General features: G+C 36.3%; 2 protein-coding genes across 13 annotated transcripts in view; both read left to right on the plus strand.

Annotated features, from left to right (window-relative positions):
* LOC110455464 overlaps positions 1–13,121 on the plus strand; it is an 18,054-nt gene extending 4,933 nt beyond the window's left edge. Inside the window, exons 1-3 of one of the 2 annotated variants that reach the window (XM_021505616.1) lie at positions 6,420–7,131; positions 11,420–11,566; positions 12,105–13,121. In XM_021505616.1, coding sequence (XP_021361291.1) covers positions 6,882–7,131; positions 11,420–11,566; positions 12,105–12,250 — 543 coding nt within the window. In that variant the 5' untranslated portion in view covers positions 6,420–6,881 and the 3' untranslated portion in view covers positions 12,251–13,121. Of the gene's footprint in view, positions 1–6,419; positions 7,132–11,419; positions 11,567–12,104 lie in introns of those variants that run through there. The other variant, XM_021505617.1, reaches the window with a different exon arrangement.
* A 7,146-nt stretch (positions 13,122–20,267) lies between these two features.
* LOC110455460 (ankycorbin-like) overlaps positions 20,268–21,349 on the plus strand; it is a 108,805-nt gene continuing 107,723 nt past the window's right edge. For 7 of the 11 annotated variants that reach the window (XM_021505604.1, XM_021505605.1, XM_021505606.1 and 4 more), the window contains exon 1: positions 20,269–21,057. In XM_021505604.1, coding sequence (XP_021361279.1) covers positions 20,539–21,057 — 519 coding nt within the window. In that variant the 5' untranslated portion in view covers positions 20,269–20,538. Of the gene's footprint in view, positions 21,058–21,349 lie in introns of all 11 variants that reach the window. The other 4 variants (XM_021505600.1, XM_021505601.1, XM_021505607.1 and 1 more) reach the window with 3 other exon arrangements.

The following is a 21,349-nucleotide window of genomic DNA, read 5'->3' on the forward strand; positions in this document are numbered from 1 at the left end:
CCCCCCCCAATTGCATGCCCAGCAAAACACCGTTGTCAGTCTATAGAGGCGTTTCCGCTGTTCTGTGTATTTCTTTAGAGTCTACATCATTCTCGTCCTTAGCTGCTAGCCAAATATGATTGCGTTTCTGAATAGATATTGTATCATAGACTTATCAAAACAGTGTCTCATTCGGATATGTACGTGTAAATGGTGAAATTGGCCACTTTTGCGTAATCTTAGATTCAAGCGCAGATATAGGATTTAGAATCAGGTCTCACCGAGAACGCAGACGGATAACAATTGACAACAAACCCTAAAATACATGGCTGTGAATCATAAAAAACAACAACATTGTTTAAAATATGTAGTCAGTCATATCGCAGGGAAATTAAAAAGACTGCACACATACACTTCAACAGCCAGTACCGCACATTACACATACATTGACTCCTGTACATATACATATGTGTGTATGGCAGCAGCATGATGTGAAGTATATGAGGGCTGATATACTGTTTTTTCGAAGATGATTAAAAAAAGAATTTACAAAGTAAAGTAAATTAATTTTGTCAATTTAACTCGACATATTATGACAAATGCGACGACCATGGCAAATCTGATGAGTAACGCGAGGCTATTCTATGGTTGTAGACTAAAAATGTACTTCAATGTCCGTGAGTCAGGGAATATTTCTATTATATAATAAAGAAATAATGTATTTTCAACCCTCTTTCAGTAGAACTGAGAATTTTTCAATAGTTTTTTCCCTTAATGTGTTGAGAATTTAACCTTCTATCTGCAGAAACTTTAAATGCTACTTCCCTTCAACAATTTACAAATTTCATCAAGTCTGATAATATGAACAACACTGAAGAAATTGCTAGCACATTCAAATACTATGGGCCAAGAAAATTCAATATCATAATTTGTCAGCTGAGAAATCATGCTAGCAACCTAAATAGTGACTTATATATGGATCATCTGAATGACACACCAGCATGTAGATGTGGACATGAAAATGAAAATGCATTTCATTTTATATTTGAATGCCCACTCTATAACAACTTTAGATTGCAATTAGTAATAAAAATTTCTCAATTTGGTATAACTGGTAATCATGATCATTTTAATCTAAAAACTCTATTAAAGGGATGCTTAATATGCAGCGCTGATATTAACATATCCATTTTACAAAGTATATCTGACTACATTTGTCAAACTAATAGGCTTGATATGTAATCTCACTCACAGCAAAACTTTACATTGAAAGTGATGCTATTATTTATAGTGTCATGATCACTCTGCTAATAAGTATTGATACTGGTGTATATCTATCTTCACAACATCTCTGGTATTCGGCTGGACTGGATGAAATTTATGAGTGTACTATTCTATAACCTGTTCTAACTATTTCATAGTTACATGAATATTCTATAGTGCTNCCAATGTGTTTATACACAAGGACTTTTGGGCCTGTATCCCTTGCATTTTATGTAGGATGGGTTGTCAATAAACATACATGATTTATTTAATTATTAATATCTAAAACATAAACAGAAAATGATTAAACAAAAGTCGAAAATGTTCATTTCACAAGCTAAATTGGAGTTATCTCCCCTGCGCTGTTTAATTGGATTGTTATGACAGAATACATGTAAGTTTGTAAATGAGTTTGGAAAGGACTTAAATAGGCCTAGCCTGATGTCCAATCCAATTGACATATATAAAGTCAATAAAATCTGATGAAATGAAATGAAAAAATGCATGAAATATATTCAGGCGGTTGACATTTCGTTTTCTATGAATAAAACTATACTTTATCAATCATTGGCTTGTTAGGACCTGTACACACTGATGGTGGCATTTACCTCACACTCAGACATTCCTCTGTCTATTAGACATTCCTTTGTGTATCAGATAGTCATCACGATCATGAACCGTCGGCACTCTCCTGGTCGATATTCATCATTATGTAAGGCATTAGCCAAGTACCGGTGTAATGAGGCGTAGAAAATGTATTGATTAATCTGACATTCTGCTGGTATAATATGCAATATGTAATTATGCAGATAAACATGTTTACAAACGAACAAGTGTTTATAACAAAATCATAGGTTTATCCCGTAGCAAGATATTGCTTAATGCCGAAAATCAAGCTCAATATTTATTAGTATATATATATATTCGTGGAGGTTCCTATCACATTTATATTACTGTGTAGTAAAAGGACGTGTGCAACGCCTATATGGTATTTACGTTTTCCTCGTTGATGTTATTTTGTTGATAACACTGATTACAAAACATCGTGTCCAGTTCCTGGTCAGTTAATCTGTTTGGCTACCGTCAGCACTTGTTTGATGATACCATTGAGGCCGTAGTCATGTGTGCCCAATAGATACGAACTTAATAACCGACTATTATCTAGTTGTATTCTAATTTAATTTGGAACTTCGTATCGCTCTCGCGATTGGATTAGTTGTAGAGGTAATAATACGGGTTCTTTGTACAACTCGAACAAGACACATGTATCACATGTACTTATTTTACGATGTGAGATGGTAAATAATGATAACTTTATGATGTTGTTCCGGAAACCGGAAGTCCATATACAAAACACTGAAACAGGATACAGAGACGCGCACGGAATAAACAAAGTGGTCGGTCACGGATATCCCATTGATGAACATTCTTTTTATGCAACAGACATTATGATAAATAGAAACTACAACAGTTTACCTCGAACTCGATTTATTTTCTTAATTTCAAACAAAACATACAAAAAATACATGTGTCCTAACTAGGATTCGTGTGTTAAACACGCTTATCTGTTTTAATATAGCTAGTCCTACCTATTATGTTCATTGTAACGTGTCCATAACAACGGATCGGTCATTTTTTCTTCACAATGGTGACATGGCTGGAGTACCTAACATACAACTTTTATGTCATCATTGTGGCTATTTCTACACAGATTTTGTATCTCATGTGATTCTGCATAGGTCTGTAACAGAAAATCTTCGTGACAATTTATGGTGTATAATTGCCTGCATTTCAAGTATTTAACTCAGTTCATATCTGCATTCACTGCCTAACTATTCAGTTATTCACATTTTACTAGGAGGCCCAATGACCTATAATTTAAATGAAATTGATTTAGAAGAATTTAGACTAGAATCCGTATATGCGATAAAAAGAATGTTTGACTTATATACGTAATAATAATTATTATAATAATGTCTTACAAATACTTGCCATTTTAATATAAGGAAAATGTAAAAAAAAAAAAAAAAAAAAAAAAAGTTTTTTATTGGCTTCATAAACCAGTATTATATCACTGATATTTAATAATATGTATATACGTTTGGGAACTTGTATGAATGTCACGATTGTTGTCATTTTGTAAATAATGTATTATTCATGTACTATTGTATCATGCTCTCCAATTTGGAGGAAATAAAAATGATATATAGATATCAAATTTACTGAAATATGACATACACTGCTGGTGCTCACTTAGCCGGTCTGACAAGGTCATTGCGCTGAACAAAACTGTGGAACAATACACCCTGATTTTGTTAACATCGAGTCTTCACATCGCTCCCGTTTTCTGATGTATCAGGAAACGGGAGCGATGCGAAGATATCATTTTAATTAGATTTATACAATAGGCAATTCCCATCCTGTCGACGTAGAAAAAATCGATCATGTTGAAATACAGTAAATCCAATGCTTTATCTTCATAACAGAATGTTCACATAATACTAATGAAAACGCACGGAATCGTCTAAGGTTGAAGATCAAAGGTCAGAGTCACAAGATCATCTTACTTAGTGGGCATAGAAAGTGCAAGTATTATATAACAAAATAATGTTCTTTTAATGATTTAAGTAAATGCGTAAGGCCCTAGAGGTCATTAGGAAATGGACTACTTTGACAGATGTTTCGCGCTGGTCGTCTGTTAAGTAAGTAGCACACTGAGACGAATGGGAGGGGCCGGTTTCGGTCATCTGTCATCTGCTATCATGTCAATGTATAGGGGCTATGTACGGGATATGGACAAGAAAATGTACTTTTATGAAGTTTTTAAAGAAAGCAACGGTTATCTTATTAATAAATCTGTTGTGTGTTTCGTTCATCCTCATGCATGGCAATTCCATGGCCGCAGACTGCATATTACCCTAGGTGTTGATAGGACGTTATTCCCTTAACAATGGACCCGTGATAATGGCGCTTGGATTCAGTCTGAGACAATACAATTACTGTAATTTCTGCATAAAAAGATAAGAGTGTTTTAAACTTCTACCGACAGTCATATGTTGTTTATCAAAAAGAGTTTCTCATTGTTGATACTGGTTGGCATTTTCTTAAATTCCTGTAGATCGATTAATAAACATGGAACATTCGATAGTATTATGACGTTATCAAACCGCGACACACTGACAACGACCAGTACACTGACTACATATAGGGAGATTCTCACGAATTATTGGATGGCATTGGTAAGGGGTATTATACTGAATCTTGACCTTAAAAAGGGTTATTGTACTGAATCTGGCTGTTAAGAAACCTTGGTAAAGGGTCATTGTACTGAATTTGACTTTTAAGAAACCTTGGGAATCTGGCTGTTAAGAAACCTTGGAAAAGGGTTATGGGTTATTGTACTGAATCTGGCTCTTTAAGAAACTTTGGTAAAGGGTTAACCTTGATAAAGGGTTTTGTACTGAATCTTGCTCTGAAGAAACCTTGATAAAGGGTTATTGTACTGAATCTTGCTGTTAAGAAACCATAGTAAAGGGTTGTTGTACTGAATCTGGCTGTTAAGAAACCTTGGTAAAGGGCTATTGTACTGAATCTGGCTCTTTAAGAAATCTTTGTAAGGGGTTATTGTACTGAATCTGGCTCTTTAAGAAATCTTTGTAAGGGGTTATTGTACTGAATCTGGCTCTTTAAGAAATCTTTGTAAGGGGTTATTGTACTGAATCTGGCTCTTTAAGAAACTTTGGTAAAGGGTTAACCTCGATAAAGGGTTTTGTACTGAACATTGCTCTGAAGAAACCTTGATAAAGGGTTATTGTACTGAATCTTGCTGTTAAGAAACCATAGTAAAGGGTTGTTGTACTGAATCTGGCTGTTAAGAAACCTTGGTAAAGGGTTATTGTACTGAATCTGGCTCTTTAAGAAATCTTTGTAAGGGGTTATTGTACTGAATCTGGCTCTTTAAGAAACCTTGGTAAAGGGGGATTGTACTGAATCAGGCTCTTTAAAAACCTTGGTAAAGGGTTATGGGTTATTGTACTGAATCTGGCTCTTTAAGAAACTTTGGTAAAGGGTTATTGTACTGAATCAGGCTCTTTAGAAACCATGGTAAAGGGTTATTGTACTTTTTCTGTACATCAAATCGTTCATGCCTAATACTAATGATGTAAGAGAAAACGTGTATCAGATTATACCGTGTTTGTTATTTCTCCGGGAAGCCGGTTAATAGAGACGTAGGACATTGACTACCATGGACGAAATAGGATATAGGTTTGTTTGTTGAAAGAATCAACACTAACACATGTACCAGAGTAATAGCTTGTGAACGACTTTGGCAGGTGTCTAAACTTTTATTGTGTATGGAAAGTGTTCGAGTCAGAAGTGTACCTGTACCCAAGTGTGTAGATTTGTCTAAGTATCGTTATTTTGCGAATGACAAGTGTCTAAGTAAGAAAAAACGGTACATATGTGTTTGACAGGTGTTTTAAGTATCATTTGCTGGATAACCGATCTTCTCGGTAGTGAAGCGGCATAAAATCTCTCAAACAAAAATCTACTATTCCCCATCATTAATGAAATTGTAAATGTATTATTTGGAAAAGTCAAGGTATGCATTTCAAACCATACATTGGGTAGTAGTAGCCCATTTGGAAGCTAGAAAATCTTGTTTTAGCTTGAAGAATGTGTAAAAAAATAAATTTCTTTTACAATCAATTTGCAAAATAAACTGAACGAATATTTTATTGAGTTGATTGCAGTCATAACAACACGGAATAGCTTGGTTACTAAGTTCATTGAATCACCTTGATCTCACCCCTCACTACTGTCCAAAGACTACATCTGGATAGTATCACACCTTCCGATTGACCAGTACCCCTGGTTTGGCCCCAGTTGCCGACTCTCGCGTTCAGGTAACCTATTACATTTCTGAAAGATGAAACGTTGCCAAGAAAGTGTTTGGATCTTCTGGAGGTTCCTGTTGGGGTAACAGAATAATTTAAAATGTAATTTATCTGTGTGGCCAACGGCAATCGTTTCGAGATAAAAGATTCGTGATAATATTTCAAGATGGGAACAAACCAATCACCATCGGTGTAACTTCAGTTAAATTATGATGTAGTGTTAAAAATTAATACACGAATCCCGTCGGAGGCCCCATAGTCATTCCACGGCGGTATAAATAGAAACAGCAACTTCTTAAAATACCCTTACTTTCTTACGTTTCATGATCTGGTTTTAAACTTAAAAGCCAAAGTAAAGGATGAGAGTGAACACAGGAATATACATCTAGTGGTTTTTCTGTGGAATGAAAGTCGCCGCCTTAAAATTGGGAATGTAGCCCGAGACAATTGCGCATTGGAGATACCTCGCACTGGTCGAGTGGAATAATATCAGCAATAAGTATAAGATGTTACAATCGGCTCGTGTTTATTTTCGGCTGTGTGCTATATTTATATCTGACAGTTAATTATCTTCGCGTGGAAATATTAACTTCTGTGGGTACCATTCAGAAAAAAAGTACGGATGGAAAAGGATGCCAGTGTTCTGACGGGTCGGAATACATTTTCTGTGCGTTCGATACGATGCATATTTAATTGAGTGCATTCGAATTGAACAATTAACTGTTACTTTGACTTGATACAATGGCTCATAAATGGTACGACCATTTTACAGTCTGGCTAAAAATAGGATTAGCTTTACAACTTGTGTCTACCATTTTATTTATTGTTGGATTTTCCACGGACGTATGGATTTTTGCGACATTTCGAGAGGATGCCAGGCGGGAGTACGGTCTGTGGAGGTACCTGTTCTATACTTATAGTTCACGGTACGAGGACATGGGGGCTATTAGGGCTAACATAGGCAATAATGCCATCGTCATTACGAGATCAGGTGAGAACCCGGATGTCGTTACAACATCAAGTTGGTTTAACACTATTTTTCAAATGGTTCACTCTTGAAGCGAAAACTAGGGGTACCAAAAACAGCAGGTATAGTTTGTTATCCGTCATTTCTAGTGATGCGCAGACTTGTATTTACTATCTCCATGTATGACGTCCACGTGATAGGTATATCTAATTTACATAAAGGTAACAATTAAACGATTGAATTCATTGACGAACGGTGACGGGTTAGGGAATTGCAATGTTAGCAATACAAATGTGTTATGGTCATTTTAAGAACTAACATTATATTATCTTTTTATGAAAACCTCTTTTCTTCAAGATTTTGGTTAAAGAGCATGCTAGATTATAAAGTGAATGGTTTCAATCTGATCTCAGCTTTGGAATGTACTTCATCAGCCCTATATATTACAAACGCATTCAATAAAAAATAAACTTTTGCAATCTAACAGGCGATCTTGATAAGTTATCCTTTAAAAGCCCGCCTACACAAGTGGCAATAAAGATTGCGACTTGACAGATAAGACCTACATTATCTCGTGTGTAACCGTTATATCTGCAGCATCATGAAGCATACATGCTGAACACATTGATAACTGTACATAAATAACATCGTCGTTCTAATATAGAATACATTATGTAATTTGATGTATATTGCCAGAGAAATCAGACATACAAACTAAACGAATCCCGGAAAGATATCTCGTGAATTAGAATTTATCAGAATATGATATTTACAACTTAGTAACCCCTATCTTAACTATAATTCTTTTATTTGATATTTTTAATTCATTGATCTTAACTCTTTTCATGTATTTATTTTGCCTTTTTCTTTCACTGTGCCTCCGAACTAGGCATGCGCATTGCGATGCTGGTTTACTTAGTTTCACGAATCCTTCCTTGATTCCTCTCATTCCGTTCTCTCCCCCATCACGTGTACCTATTGGCCAACTGTTGGCGTGTTGATCATTAACTCAGTCAGCGCTACCCTCCGTTAAGGCTTTCTGCGCTGCTTTCCGAGTTATGACGTAATTAAACAGGTGTTTTTTTCAAGCTCGCAATAAAAACTAGTACCCCGTAGTGACCCTCTTATCTTGTGATGTCCGTGTTTACAACTTCTGAATAATGACAGGAAGTGATGTTTATGCATTCTTGATGCACATTCTCTCGGAGAGGCCCACGACGGGGTGTATAGGCTTCAGTACACACTGTTCTGGTAGAGCGGTATGATACAATTACTATTTTGTGTAAGTGTTGTCTCGATTATTTGACGTTGAGTACATTTCATAGCCGTTCGACCTTTAAGGAAATGTATGTTTTTGTTATCTTGACACATTCGAGAATATAAACCATGCAAGTTTCCCTTTTCATCATCCAGTGTCTCTTCCCCCAATAGGCATACTTTGCATTACGGTTAGGAAAAAACAGCGAAATTCATCGCGATAATGTTTATTACATAACATGTCGAATACACCGTTTGTTATCGACAGCAAGATAACTGAATATACACACCCTGAACAGACGCTCTAGTGTCGGTAATAATGTAACAGCATGGAATTGCAGTATGGCCTATCGTTGTGATTGTTTATCTTGTTTGTTAGCGGAACTTCTTCTTGAAGGTCATAACTACGTTTTGCTTTATAATGGTATAACTTACTGCACATGTAAGCGTTTTGTGGAATCAGTTACTCAAATCCTCCTATCAAAGAGTAACACTGCCATACATACATGTAGGTATATAATGAACTTTGATCACGACGGCTAGAATTATATTGAATTTATAAATATCATCTGTTTTGTTAAGTAGCATGGTAATGTTTACTCTAATTACCATTTCCGAACTCTTCATGCTTTCCTTTCGATGAATAAATTCATCACATCACAAGGAAAGCCACGAATGGTAAGAACAGTTCTATTTTGATGAACATTGGGGTTTTCATTGAATGAACTGGCTCACTGTAGTCGATCGTCAGAGTGTGTGAGTTTTGAAGAATATTTAGTAATCTTCAACTTTGAACGAAAAAAGGATGGGAATCTTCATGAATTCTTACATACAAGCTTACTTTCTTGTTGGTACCGTCACCAACTTATAAATAGTACCCTTTCTTTGTTCAAAAGCATGATTTGACTTCTCCAATCCGGAGAAAAAATAATTAAGACTTGATATGTTACTTTTCTTACAACATAACGTATTTTGACTTCACAGAGTTTGAAGTTATATACCACTGTAAAATTATAGGGATGATCCCCTATAGGACATGCGGGAATAACGGAAACATGAACAGTCATGAATGAAACCTATTCCGTCTTTGCGTATTGCAGAGTTATCTTCTCTTGAGAGCAGGGATTGATTGTTACGTCATTTGTTTGTGTGAGGAAAGTCATCAAGTTTTGAGAAAACGACGTAATTTTCACAAACCAATGACGTAACAATCAATACCTGCTCACAAGAGCAGATAACTCTGCAATACGAAAAGACGGAATAGCAGTTTCGGGAATAACGACACCCATAGTCGTAAGGGCAATGATGAAACCTATAGCAGTAACAGAACAGTTACTGTTGAAATGAAATGTATAGCCGTAACTGAGTCTGCTTAGAGAAATCTTTATGATGTAGGTCGGGTACACTGTAAATAAGCAAGGACTAACGAGGTCATATGTATGGCAGGAATAACGAGGTTATAGAGTGAATGGACTAACGAGATAATAGAGTTTCTGGACTAACGAGGTTATAGAGTGAATGGACTAACGAGGTTATAGAGTGTCTGGACTAACGAGGTTATAGTTGTGGCAGGAATAATGAGATAATAGAGTGAATGGACTAACGAGGTTATAGAGAGTCTGGACTAACGAGGTTATAGAGTGTCTGGACTAACGAGGTTATAGGTGTGTCAGGACTAACGAGGTATAGATTATCTGGACTAACGAGGTTATAGAGTGTCTGGACTAATGAGGTTATAGAGTGTCTGGACTAACGAGGTTTTAGAAGTATCTGGACTAACGAGACTAGTTTGCCTGAACAAACAAGGCTTTAGTAGTGTCTTGACCAACGGGGTCTCAATGAAACGAAATCAATGGTTGCTCTACATGACCTGATTTAACACTGTCTTCGCCATCTCCAGCGGCTATCTTGTATTCATGGGTTAGTACACGTTCTAGAGGCTCCGATAGGGGTACCACAATGCCTCAATTGATCGTAACTGCGGGGCTCTGGAATACCATTAATGATACCGCTCAAAATCAGCCATGCTTTTTTTTCATTTTGACACCTACATCAAACGTAACGTAATGAAAGGAACAATATACATGTGGAACCGATTTTTTTTTATTTCTTCACCCTTATCTGAGGCCCTGAAATGATGTTTCGTATGGCTTATTATTGACGATTACAAAAATACTGACGTCATGATTTCTTCTGAGATTCATACCGCTGTGATAAATGTAAACGGACAGCACTACCTACAAATTATGTACACGTAGATACTTAATATGAAGCAGTAACGCCACAATTTGTTTTTCTTACATACAGGTTTCTATATCTTTTTGACTGTGTCACTGGCGGAAATATTACATGTACGTACAGCAGATATTCAATCATAATGACTTTCTCATCGTTCGTAATACTGCTGCCACTACGACAGTAGATTATATCAAAAGATACAACTCGTCAATCGCACGGTGATCAAGAGTTACGGCAACCGTTGTAGCAAACATCCATTTTAACGATAACGCTGTCCTATCATTGTTATCATCCGGGGAGTCCGAGTTAGCTATCCATGTGACGTCAACATTATCGTCAAAATGGAGTATTATTTTGTGCCAACGACGTCATTCACTATTGTGACATTTTGATTGGGCATGCATCGATTCTTACTGACCATATATGGTCTTAAATACTGCTCTTGGTTGGTGAAAAGAATGTTATAATATTCCGTCTTTGCGTATTGCAGAGTTATCTTCTCTTGGGAGCATGTATTGATTGTTACGTCATTGGTTTGTGTGACAAAATTACGTCGTTTTCTCAAAAATTGATGACGTTACTCTCAAAAAACAAGTGACGTAACAATCAATACCTGTTCCAATATAGATATTTGACCGAATTCTATTTTTTCATTTATGTATACGGTTTGACAAAACTATTTGAAGTCACAACTTGCGATAGAAGGATGACCAGTCAATACACATGAAACGTCTTCCTATTGATCTCATGACCTTCCAAACGTTAATCTGTACTGACCTTGACCTCGTTATGTTACATTGACCTCTTTATCTTACAGATTGGTACCGTGCCACCCAGGCAATGGAGTGCTTCGGTCTCATCTGCATCGTCATCGCCACCTTTCTCCTTCTGCTTTACTTCTTTGTCGCCTCCTGTAAACGAAGGAATGCTCTCCTCGCCACCATCGTCTTCACCTTCGCTTCCGGTGGGTACACTTCAGTGTTTACGATTTGTTCGTATGAGAGATTACTGTGAATGAAGTAGATATAATGAATTACCATTTTCTCGTTTTTTTTGCAAAGCTGCGAATGAAATTGTATAATCGTCGGAAAAAGTTAAAAAATGCCAACTCCTGTTAAATCGTGAAATGTCAATGACGATTTAGTTTTTATTTCTGTCGATTAATATTAATAGTATGCCTGAGAAGGCCCTACATCGTACAGATCCAGATATGATTTCACCATTTTATTCAAGAAACAACTCTGATTTTCCCCTTCATTTTGAAGTGCAAAACATTTCTGAAAATCATGAAAATAGTTACGAATAAACTTGTATTTTCCTCTTGGGTCTTGGTAATAAAATCAAAAAATCTAGTAGTTTTAGAACATAGCATTCTTGGAAAATAGTAAACTATTATTTTTTTTTATTAAAAAACTGACCTTAAATCGTTTCAATTGGTAATGAATCAAGCATAGAAATACTACTGACGCAATCTTAATGTGACGATTGTTATTGTTTTACAGTGGGTTTCATCGTCATTGGAATCGCCATTTTTGCATCCAAGTTCGACAACTATGGCTATGAAGTAGGCTGGTCCATGGGATTGGCCATCGCGGCAGCCATATTGGCCTTCGTAGCAGGCATCATGGAAGTTTTAGAAATTAAGTAAATCAGTGTCTTACTTTGTCTCTGACGCCAAATACACACGTTCCCTCCATTTAAGATGAGAAGATTTGAGTTTCTACCATGTAGCTCCCCGGAGAAAGCGATAAGAGATCCGGCTTTTACGCCGAAAAGTAATACAAACTTGGAGGGTTACAGATACATGTTTCGATGGACGAGATTTTACATAATCTTTTGACAAACCATCTTCTGACCAATAACTACTAATTCAGTTTAAGATTATATATATTTACTCAAAATCTTTATCGATTTGTTTTGTACCTTACTGCAACTCGCAAATTGTTTTTCGATCATGAATGGTGGAAACAGTAAAATGAGATAGGGAAACAACGGAATCATATATAGGAAAATGACAGAACTAAATAACAACGATAACAGAATTTTATAGTAAAACAACAGAATTATATATAAAGATAACAGAATAAAGTGATAAAGCAACAGAATTAGATAGGGAAAAGGGAAAATCAGATAAAAAAACGATAACAAAACATTATTAGATATGAACATCCCCGTCCATATTATTTCCCAGGCTGCCATCTCGAGCTTGATTTGTGTAATAAATATGTATAATTAAGGTTGACCCCCTGTTAAATGTGTATGTCTTTTGAAGTGCTCTAACACAGCTCGTTTTCGAGCTAACTACAATCTGTAAAGTAAATAATTTATAATAATATTTATACTGACATATTTTATAGATCTATATATTTTTCTCTACTGAAAGTGCTTTTATCATACGGGTAAAGGTTACATGTAGAATACTTTCAATCTTTATTGGTCACATATATGACCTTTTCCAATACATGAGCTTTTACATTATTCAGATCCATTGATATTAGATATAGGAAATTTATCGTAAACAACCCCGTCTCAAAAAGGTGACTAATTCGTGTTAAACACATAAATGCGTTTTTATGCAGTGTATACCTATAGGCAGTGCCTTGGCAAGGGTTTCATTTGTGACCTTGACTCCTAAAGTGTTTGGTGACGTAGGCAGCAGAAGTATAAATGGCCGTTGTGTTGTTGTTTCTTGGTTCGTAATTAACTGTTCCTTCATTTCTTCTGATTCTGATTGGTGGGGGCCACTCGCATGTTAGCGCAGTATGGAAAACCAGTTTGGAAACAGAAAAGTCCAAGGGAGACAACTCTTACTGAATTTGTGACACCCCTCGTCAAATCCCGTCATGGTATCATTATATACATATATATATTTAAGTCTGGTTGGTATTTCGTTATGAGTGAATGCATGGCTAATCGTTTAAACTGTATTATGCAAATATGACATTTATTTAGCTAGTTTGCTTGTGTAATATTTGTTCTTTCTTACTGTAAACATTTTAATAAAAAAAATAATATTGAACATCTTTGTTTTTAATGAAATCCCGAAATTCCATCCTCGAAATGCTAGGGTTTACGCTCTCTTTCGATGCAGAGAACTTAAATAAGCGTAACTCCTGGAATTTCAAGGATTCTCATATTCATGACAGACTCAGTGTCGAATTCTGTGTCAGATTCAATGTTTAACATCATGACATACCCCAAGAGCGATTCTTTGGCCAATTCCATGGCAGAATCTATATCAGATTCATGTCAGAAAAGTTCCATGTCATTGTCCAAGGCAGTCTGACGCCAGGGAAGACTCCAACACGGACTCAAAGACAAACTCTGAGACAAACTGCAAGGAGGTTAAGAATTATATTCAGGTAGGTGGACTACTTGAGTTTCACAAATGGCCCGAACTGGAATGAAGGAGTATTTTCTCGGTTTCCATTTGAGTTGGACATAGTACATTGTATATACATGTATGATCGCAGATGACTGTCATCCATCCTAACCTCATATAACCGGGGATCAAAGCTGGACAACACAGAACTATACAGTGAAGGAAAGTAGCCACATTGAAGTATATCATCTTTACCTGCCGATAAAGACATCAGTGGATAATATTTCAAACTTCAAATCTTACTCCGTGTACAGTGTTATTTTAGTTTAACACTAAACAGCAGAAATTATTTTAGTTTGTTTTATTTTCCTACGATTTCGCTGACGTAATGTATTGAACATGCTTATACAAGTATGTGTTATATACGGAAGTCTAGGATTTAAGCTTTGTGTTTGACTTTCATTTCGCTAATCGGAAAATGTGGGTTTCCAAAATGTGTTATTGCAAAGCGAAGTGTGCTGATTAAACGACCAAAAGCACCAGTATACATGTATATATATGTACGTATACCACTGGTTGTTAGAAGTCGGACAGAAGGCATTTATAAATATTACCTCTTCACTCAAAATAATATTGGAGCTGTATCATAATGAAAAAAAACCAAAACGTTTTGACATCACGGAGAAATAGCTAGCATATGGTGTACATTGTATAACACTGTAGTGGTGTACATTGTATAACATTGTTATGGTGTACATTGTATAATATTGTAGAAGTATACATTGTATAAAGGTGTACCTTGTATGACACTGTAGTGGTGTACATTGTATAAAGGTGTACCTTGTATAACATTGTTATGGTGTACATTGTATAATATTGTAGTGGTATACATTGTATAAAGGTGTACATTGTATAACACTGTAGTGGTGTACATTGTATAACACTGTAGTGGTGTACATTGTATAATATTGTTATGATGTACATTGTATAACATTGTAGTGGGGTACATTGAATAACCTCTGCATAGGTAATAAATGCGAAGGTACATCTTGAAGATCAAAGAGAAAAAACTCCATGTAATTAATTAACAGATTATTTTGATACATTGTTTTATTACAAATGAACCTGCATACCGCATTCCTGAGATAACAATAGTTTATGAAATCTCTTGTCTGCAGTAACGGTTCTAAAACACATAAATCTCGACATTATATTTCTGCCGTGTACTGAAGGTGTACAGGTAGGTAGATAATGACCTCGATTGCAGATATACATCGGTATTTCTACCGTATTACGTTAAAGCATATACACACCGCTTTATTAGGTAAAGAATATCATCTCGTACACAATTATGAATTATTAATGAGGTTACGTAACCCTGTCTATTGCAATTAATCGCCTTGATCAGTGGCGTGCACAAGGTTGTCTACAGCTGCGAGGTCACGTAAGTCGTGTCTGCACCCTCCTTCCACCGAGCCTGCTAGTACGTGACCCCCATATCCTAGGTCTAAGGTCTTTATTAAACTTTTAACAGTCTTTAGGACAACCACCTATTGTTTTTGTTATATTTTATTAGGTTTTTGTTTGTAATGAGTGTATTAATAAGATTTTGAAAACCTTGGACCTATCTATACAATCACGGGTGAAACATGAGTTACAAAATATTCCTCGTGTGGCCCGGAGGAATTAAAAGACTGCTACTTTATAGTAAACGATAATTAGCTATTGTATTTATAAATATTGATCTTAGATTAACCCCTTGATGCAGAAATGTCCATTATAAACAACATCGGCCTTAATTTGTTTATATGAGACCCACAGAGTATTAAACGGGGTCAAAATTTAACATAAGCTAAGTATGATGAAACAGTCATCTCAACTTCACGTTCTATCGAGCCGATCTCAACCAAAAGTATAAAAACCACTTGTGATTCTGACCAAATATTGTTATTTTTAGAACAATCCAAGATGTCCGGTGTAGCCTATGATTGGTTGCGACATTTTCAACTTCTCGAGCTTCTTCAAGCCGCTGTTGCCTAATATAGTACAAATGATCAATGTGCGATATTTGGAGCAATCCGGGATCCAAGATGTGCCGCCGTTGTCTCTGATGGGCTAAAATGGCCACAACGAATGAACTCTTCATCAATGCACATCCACATTTGGTATACATTTTGAGATGTCGCTGTCATAACTTTGGGTCTGATAATAAGTCACGGTCTTTTTGTGGGCTTACCTGATGTAAAAGGAGTATACACTGTACAAAATGACACACCACAAGAATAATATATAATGTATATATGTAGCTTAGATATGAATAAGCAAACAGTAGCGGTATGATTAACAAAACAGCTTGATCAATGTAATTTTGGGGGAAAACGGAGAGTATGCCTGTGCAAAGAGCATACAATTTGTATAAATAAAAACAATCGATCTTTTCAACGATACCTAGCTCTTCCAAACGGTCGAATTCTATACTTTCCTCCCTTTCTGCATTTACTAAGTGTTGATTTATATCAATCAAACATCTAATGATACTCTCTATATCAGGGTAGGTTCAAACAAACATGAAATCTACTTTAATTAATCCTCAGTTATCAAACCACTCAAATACAGAATGTGCTTATCTCCCTTGTTTTTCTCTGTAACCTCTTTAAGTAGCACAGATAACTTAATGACCTGACGACGTCATAACCCAATCAAAATGGACACTTAGGTGACGTTATACTAATGTATGACACCACAATAAGACTATAAATGCTTACATACATTACCTTCCAATATGTTATTGATGGGAGATCGAGCCTCTTCCTTGAAGGCAAGGATAAGCCAGCGAAGTCTTAACCCTCAATGTGAGATTCTTCAATGTCTAACTATCGGCTTGTAGCAGGCCTCGGGTGAAACAGTAAAAAATATTTCCCCCGGGTTGATATTTCACAGTCATACCATAAGGGTAGGGGGCGATTCCAATATAGGGGAAGAATCCGTGTCATTTTCGGGTGGAGGAAAACACATAATCATAATGTGTTTTATGTTTAAGAGGTCTTCTACGCCATGCAATGTTTTTTCGAGCCTACTCCCCCATCCGCTTCCATTGAGCCCGCAGGGAACAGCTCTTGGAGGAGGTAATAATTGTAATTATATATTAAAATGTTATTCAGACATATCTCAGTGATTTTTGTAGCATACACATAAAAGCATCACGCGTAATCAATCAACTCTTGTGTCTATCAGTGTCAGTCAACAGACTTAGTGTAAGTCAATATATCACAGAACTAAAACACGTAATTTATGCCAAACCATGCTACACATCAAAAGTAGTAATAAGGATATTATCATCTCATTTGTTGGACACTTGTCTCACACAAATTTTAATCTTATTGTTAATGTAAAAGACGGTTTTGTTTTAGAAACAAATAGAGCTAAGGTGCCACAGGGGCAAGACACAGATTAACCCCACCCACTCCCTTTATGCTTATATAGTGTAATATAAGCGAATAGGGGATGGGTGTTAGTCTTTGCGTTGCCCCTGTGGGAGCTGCATACTGCTGGGTCTTCCTTTTCTAGCAGGCTTCACATGTTTTAATATTTATTGACTTCAATAGTATCATAATATTAAAACTGAGAAAGCAGTCTGATGCTTTTAAATTATTTGTAACTTAAAACAACATCTATTACCGTCAAGTTATCGGTGGTACCACTTTTGGTTGTTTAGTAAATAACTCGTTGCATGATTCTTTTTTATTTGGTATGGAAACCTTTCCCAGCTGATTGACTGGTTTTAGTATTATCACGAGTATAACAGTTACATTGCCCTATACATCAATGCTATTGTTGACATCGGCAAGAATTAATGATTCATGAACATTAAATTCATTATTAAACATAATCTGAAAAGTAACCCCCATTGCAATTCCAAAAAATAAACCCGTAAATAAGTTAAAATGAAGTGATAAAAAATAGCGCTTGAAGCCTAATGATCAACAATGCACTTATGTAGACTATTGTAATGCGTACTGATTTTTTTTTTATACTTTAAAAATCATTAACGTGCAAATTTCAAATAAATCTAGAATATTTATCTTACCTTATGTTGCATTGTCTGGACATAAGTGGTGTTATGATACTCTGTTCCTCCTTTTTTTTATTACCTGTATACCTTTAACTGCTATAAAGTAGTTCACTGATTATCATGGTTGCACTAGTGCGAGTCTCTTACCAACTCTATACTCTGTTGCTGTTTCAGACTCGCTTTACTACGTCAGTAACATTCTTGTGCCTTAAAGAAATATGACTGCATCAATAAGCCGCATGCGTTTCTTATAGTACTCTAGCTGCCTCTAATGGTCTCATACGTCTCTCCTTAGTACTCTATCTGTTTCAAGAACCTCCATGCAGAAATGTTAAGCGTAAATTTGGAACCATTACCTTGGGAGCCTTATAAAGGCCCCTTCCCGTAGAAAATTTCTGCTGTATTTTCCCAAATTCACTGCAAAAATCACTTTAATTTTCCAAAATTATGCTTTTTGTTTGTGATATTTTCCCAAGGTCACAAGGCACAGACCCTGTGGAGAGTAGGGAAACAACAACTGCCACGTGTCTGCAGTTTACAAAAACTGTACTATATAGACTCTTGGAAACTCCTCGAGACAGCTAAAGCGAGTTTCCATACTACATGTATACTGTTGTTGTGACATGTAGCTATAGCTGACTTAATGAGACCGATTTTTGACGTCATAATTGTTACGTTGTATACGACTCACCCTCTCTGGGCGATGTCTGTTCTTTTCATTGAAAAAGCATACACGAAACCTACATTATTTAAATTAAATACTGAATAATACTTAGCGTAATTGAATTGTCTATGAGATGAAGAGATTCTAAAAAAAATATAAATATAAGTATTGAACTGCTTTCAGTTGGCATTTATAGGCAATAAAAGTTCCAAGTGGACAAAAGTAAATCCAACATGAAACGCGCTAGCCTTTGTACAGTTGTCATTTATATTGCCTATGAATGCCAAATGAAAGCAGTTCAATGCTTAAATAAAGACACGGTTAATGGCATTCATAGCCTATATGAATGCCAATTGAATTTGTCAGGGTTATATAGTGGCAATGCTATACGATGGTAAATATAGCGCTATGACTGTCTCAAGAAGCCTCTTTATGTCTACAGTGATATAAATGTCTTAACGAGATAATGTATATCTGTGATAATGTGAGATTGACTGTCTCTACAAAACTTTGTGGGGAAACAGTACTCTCTCTTTCTCTCTTTAAGAAGCTATATGCGTCTCTATAGAACGTTACATTCTCTATGTTGTCAAGGATTCTCTAAGTGAACCAGCACACAATTAGATGTCTCTGTAGTGTTCGTCTCGGGCTACATGCAAAACAGATAAGATAGAATTTCAGTTTTATTTTCTAAAATTCAGTGAGTAACATCCGGGTTTTAAAATGCATAATCCCATTCGATTACAAGTATAAATCACAGTGTTTTTTTTATTTTTTGTCCAATTATATTTTGTTGTCAAATACTATGACATAAGCATTTCAAACAGTTCTTACAAACAACATTCGCCCTTTTAAAAGGATTGTATTGCATGTAGTCATTGATATGATTTATTAATAACATCGACGAACTAATTTATTATGCATATCGACGAACTAATTCATTATACATTCAAGTATAGGGTTCAATGTGATCGATTTCAATATATTATATCAATATAAACTTCCTTCTCACTGTCGTTAATTATGTAATGCTCAAACCAATATTGACATAAGAATCAATTAAACCCGTTCACAATTGATTGTGGTCATTTGTACTATAAGTGTGTTTACCTACGAAAGTAGGGAGTCTCGAGAGACACGCGTGTTCGTGTACCCGCCATTATCGCGACATGGTGCGTTCAACAGCGCTCAAATTGTGGCAATGATTCTTGATGAACTACAGCGTTAATTTGACAGAGAGAATATCGACGATTCTCTTTGAGAAGGTGCTTGCTTTCGTTTAGTTCCTATAAATCAATAAAACATTAGCAACGTGTCAACAAAGGTACTCCACACATCAACACGGGATACATAGGAAGGCGGAACGAAAACCATGTCTATATACACTGTAAACAGACAACGGTCACATATACCGTGTCATAAACCCCAAACAGACGAGTTGTATACGTGTATATATATACTGAACTATCATATACATGTTGGAACCTTAATTGTTTGCGAATCGCTATAGTATGTATAATGTATACCCATCAATATTGATATCTCGTTGAAAACGGCGAGACTACAGCGTGGTCTCACGCTCCGGTACCTGCACATTGTTTGACATTATCCAAGTGTGTTGTATTCTTAATGAATTAGTCAAAGGTGTATGTGGGTTACATTTTATCACTGACAATGCTCAGGACGGATATTAAGGATCGTACGGTTCATCGGGTTGTTTAAATACCGGGGTCCTTAGTACCACATATGTACAGAATATACAGTCTTCGTAAGCTTAGGCCACAGACGAGTAGGGGTTGTACGGGCATGGGGGTTTAAATGTACCCGGGAATTATCGGAACAGGTCTGTCCATTCTGTAATGTCTAAGTAATTACATAATGGAGGCGACAGGCAAAAAAGGAGAGGAGGAGGAGCAAGAGGAAGATGATGACCAAGAACCGGCGCCACTTATATCCCAACAGGCGCTCAAAGACCGATTATGGACAATCGTTACAGAAGGCAAATTTAAAGATCTGAAGAAATTTTTCCACATTTTTCGCAAGAACGATGTTCCATTGGACGACTTCAATGACGATTTCGACGAAGACGGTGGGAATGTATTGATGCAATGTGTGAAGGAAGGATGTGACCGGGGCAATTCGTTCGGACGGGATTATATAAAGTGTATTCGTCTGCTTATAGAGAAAGGGACATCCACTGATGACCAGGATAAGGCGGGTCGAACCCCACTCCACTGGGCTGTGTTCAGTAAAAATGTGAATTTCGTGAATGAGTTAATAGAAAGCGGGGCCGACCCGACCATTCGTGATCAGGATGGGATGGACCCCTTTCATCTAAGTATAATAATAGGTGCCAAGGAAATATTTAACTCCATTGTTCGAGATCGGGAGGTGGAGGTGAGTAAAAAAACTCTTTATGTCGATGATATTGTTAAAATTTTGTGTAGACATAATGGTCGAATAGTGATATATAGCAGATATAACGTAATATAAAAGGTGATGGAAGCAATTCAGTGTTGGCATTAGTGTTGTAGTAGAGGTAATGGTCAAACAGTCCTGTATGTCGATAATGTTGTAGTAGTAGAGGTAATGGGCAAACAGTCCTGTATGTCGTTAGTGTTGTACCTCTACTACTACATCACTAACGACATACAGGAATGTGTGACTAGTAGTAGTAGAGGTAATGGTC

Source organism: Mizuhopecten yessoensis, unplaced genomic scaffold, assembly GCF_002113885.1.
Source record: "Mizuhopecten yessoensis strain PY_sf001 unplaced genomic scaffold, ASM211388v2 scaffold8229, whole genome shotgun sequence".
NCBI lineage: Eukaryota > Metazoa > Mollusca > Bivalvia > Pectinida > Pectinidae > Mizuhopecten > Mizuhopecten yessoensis.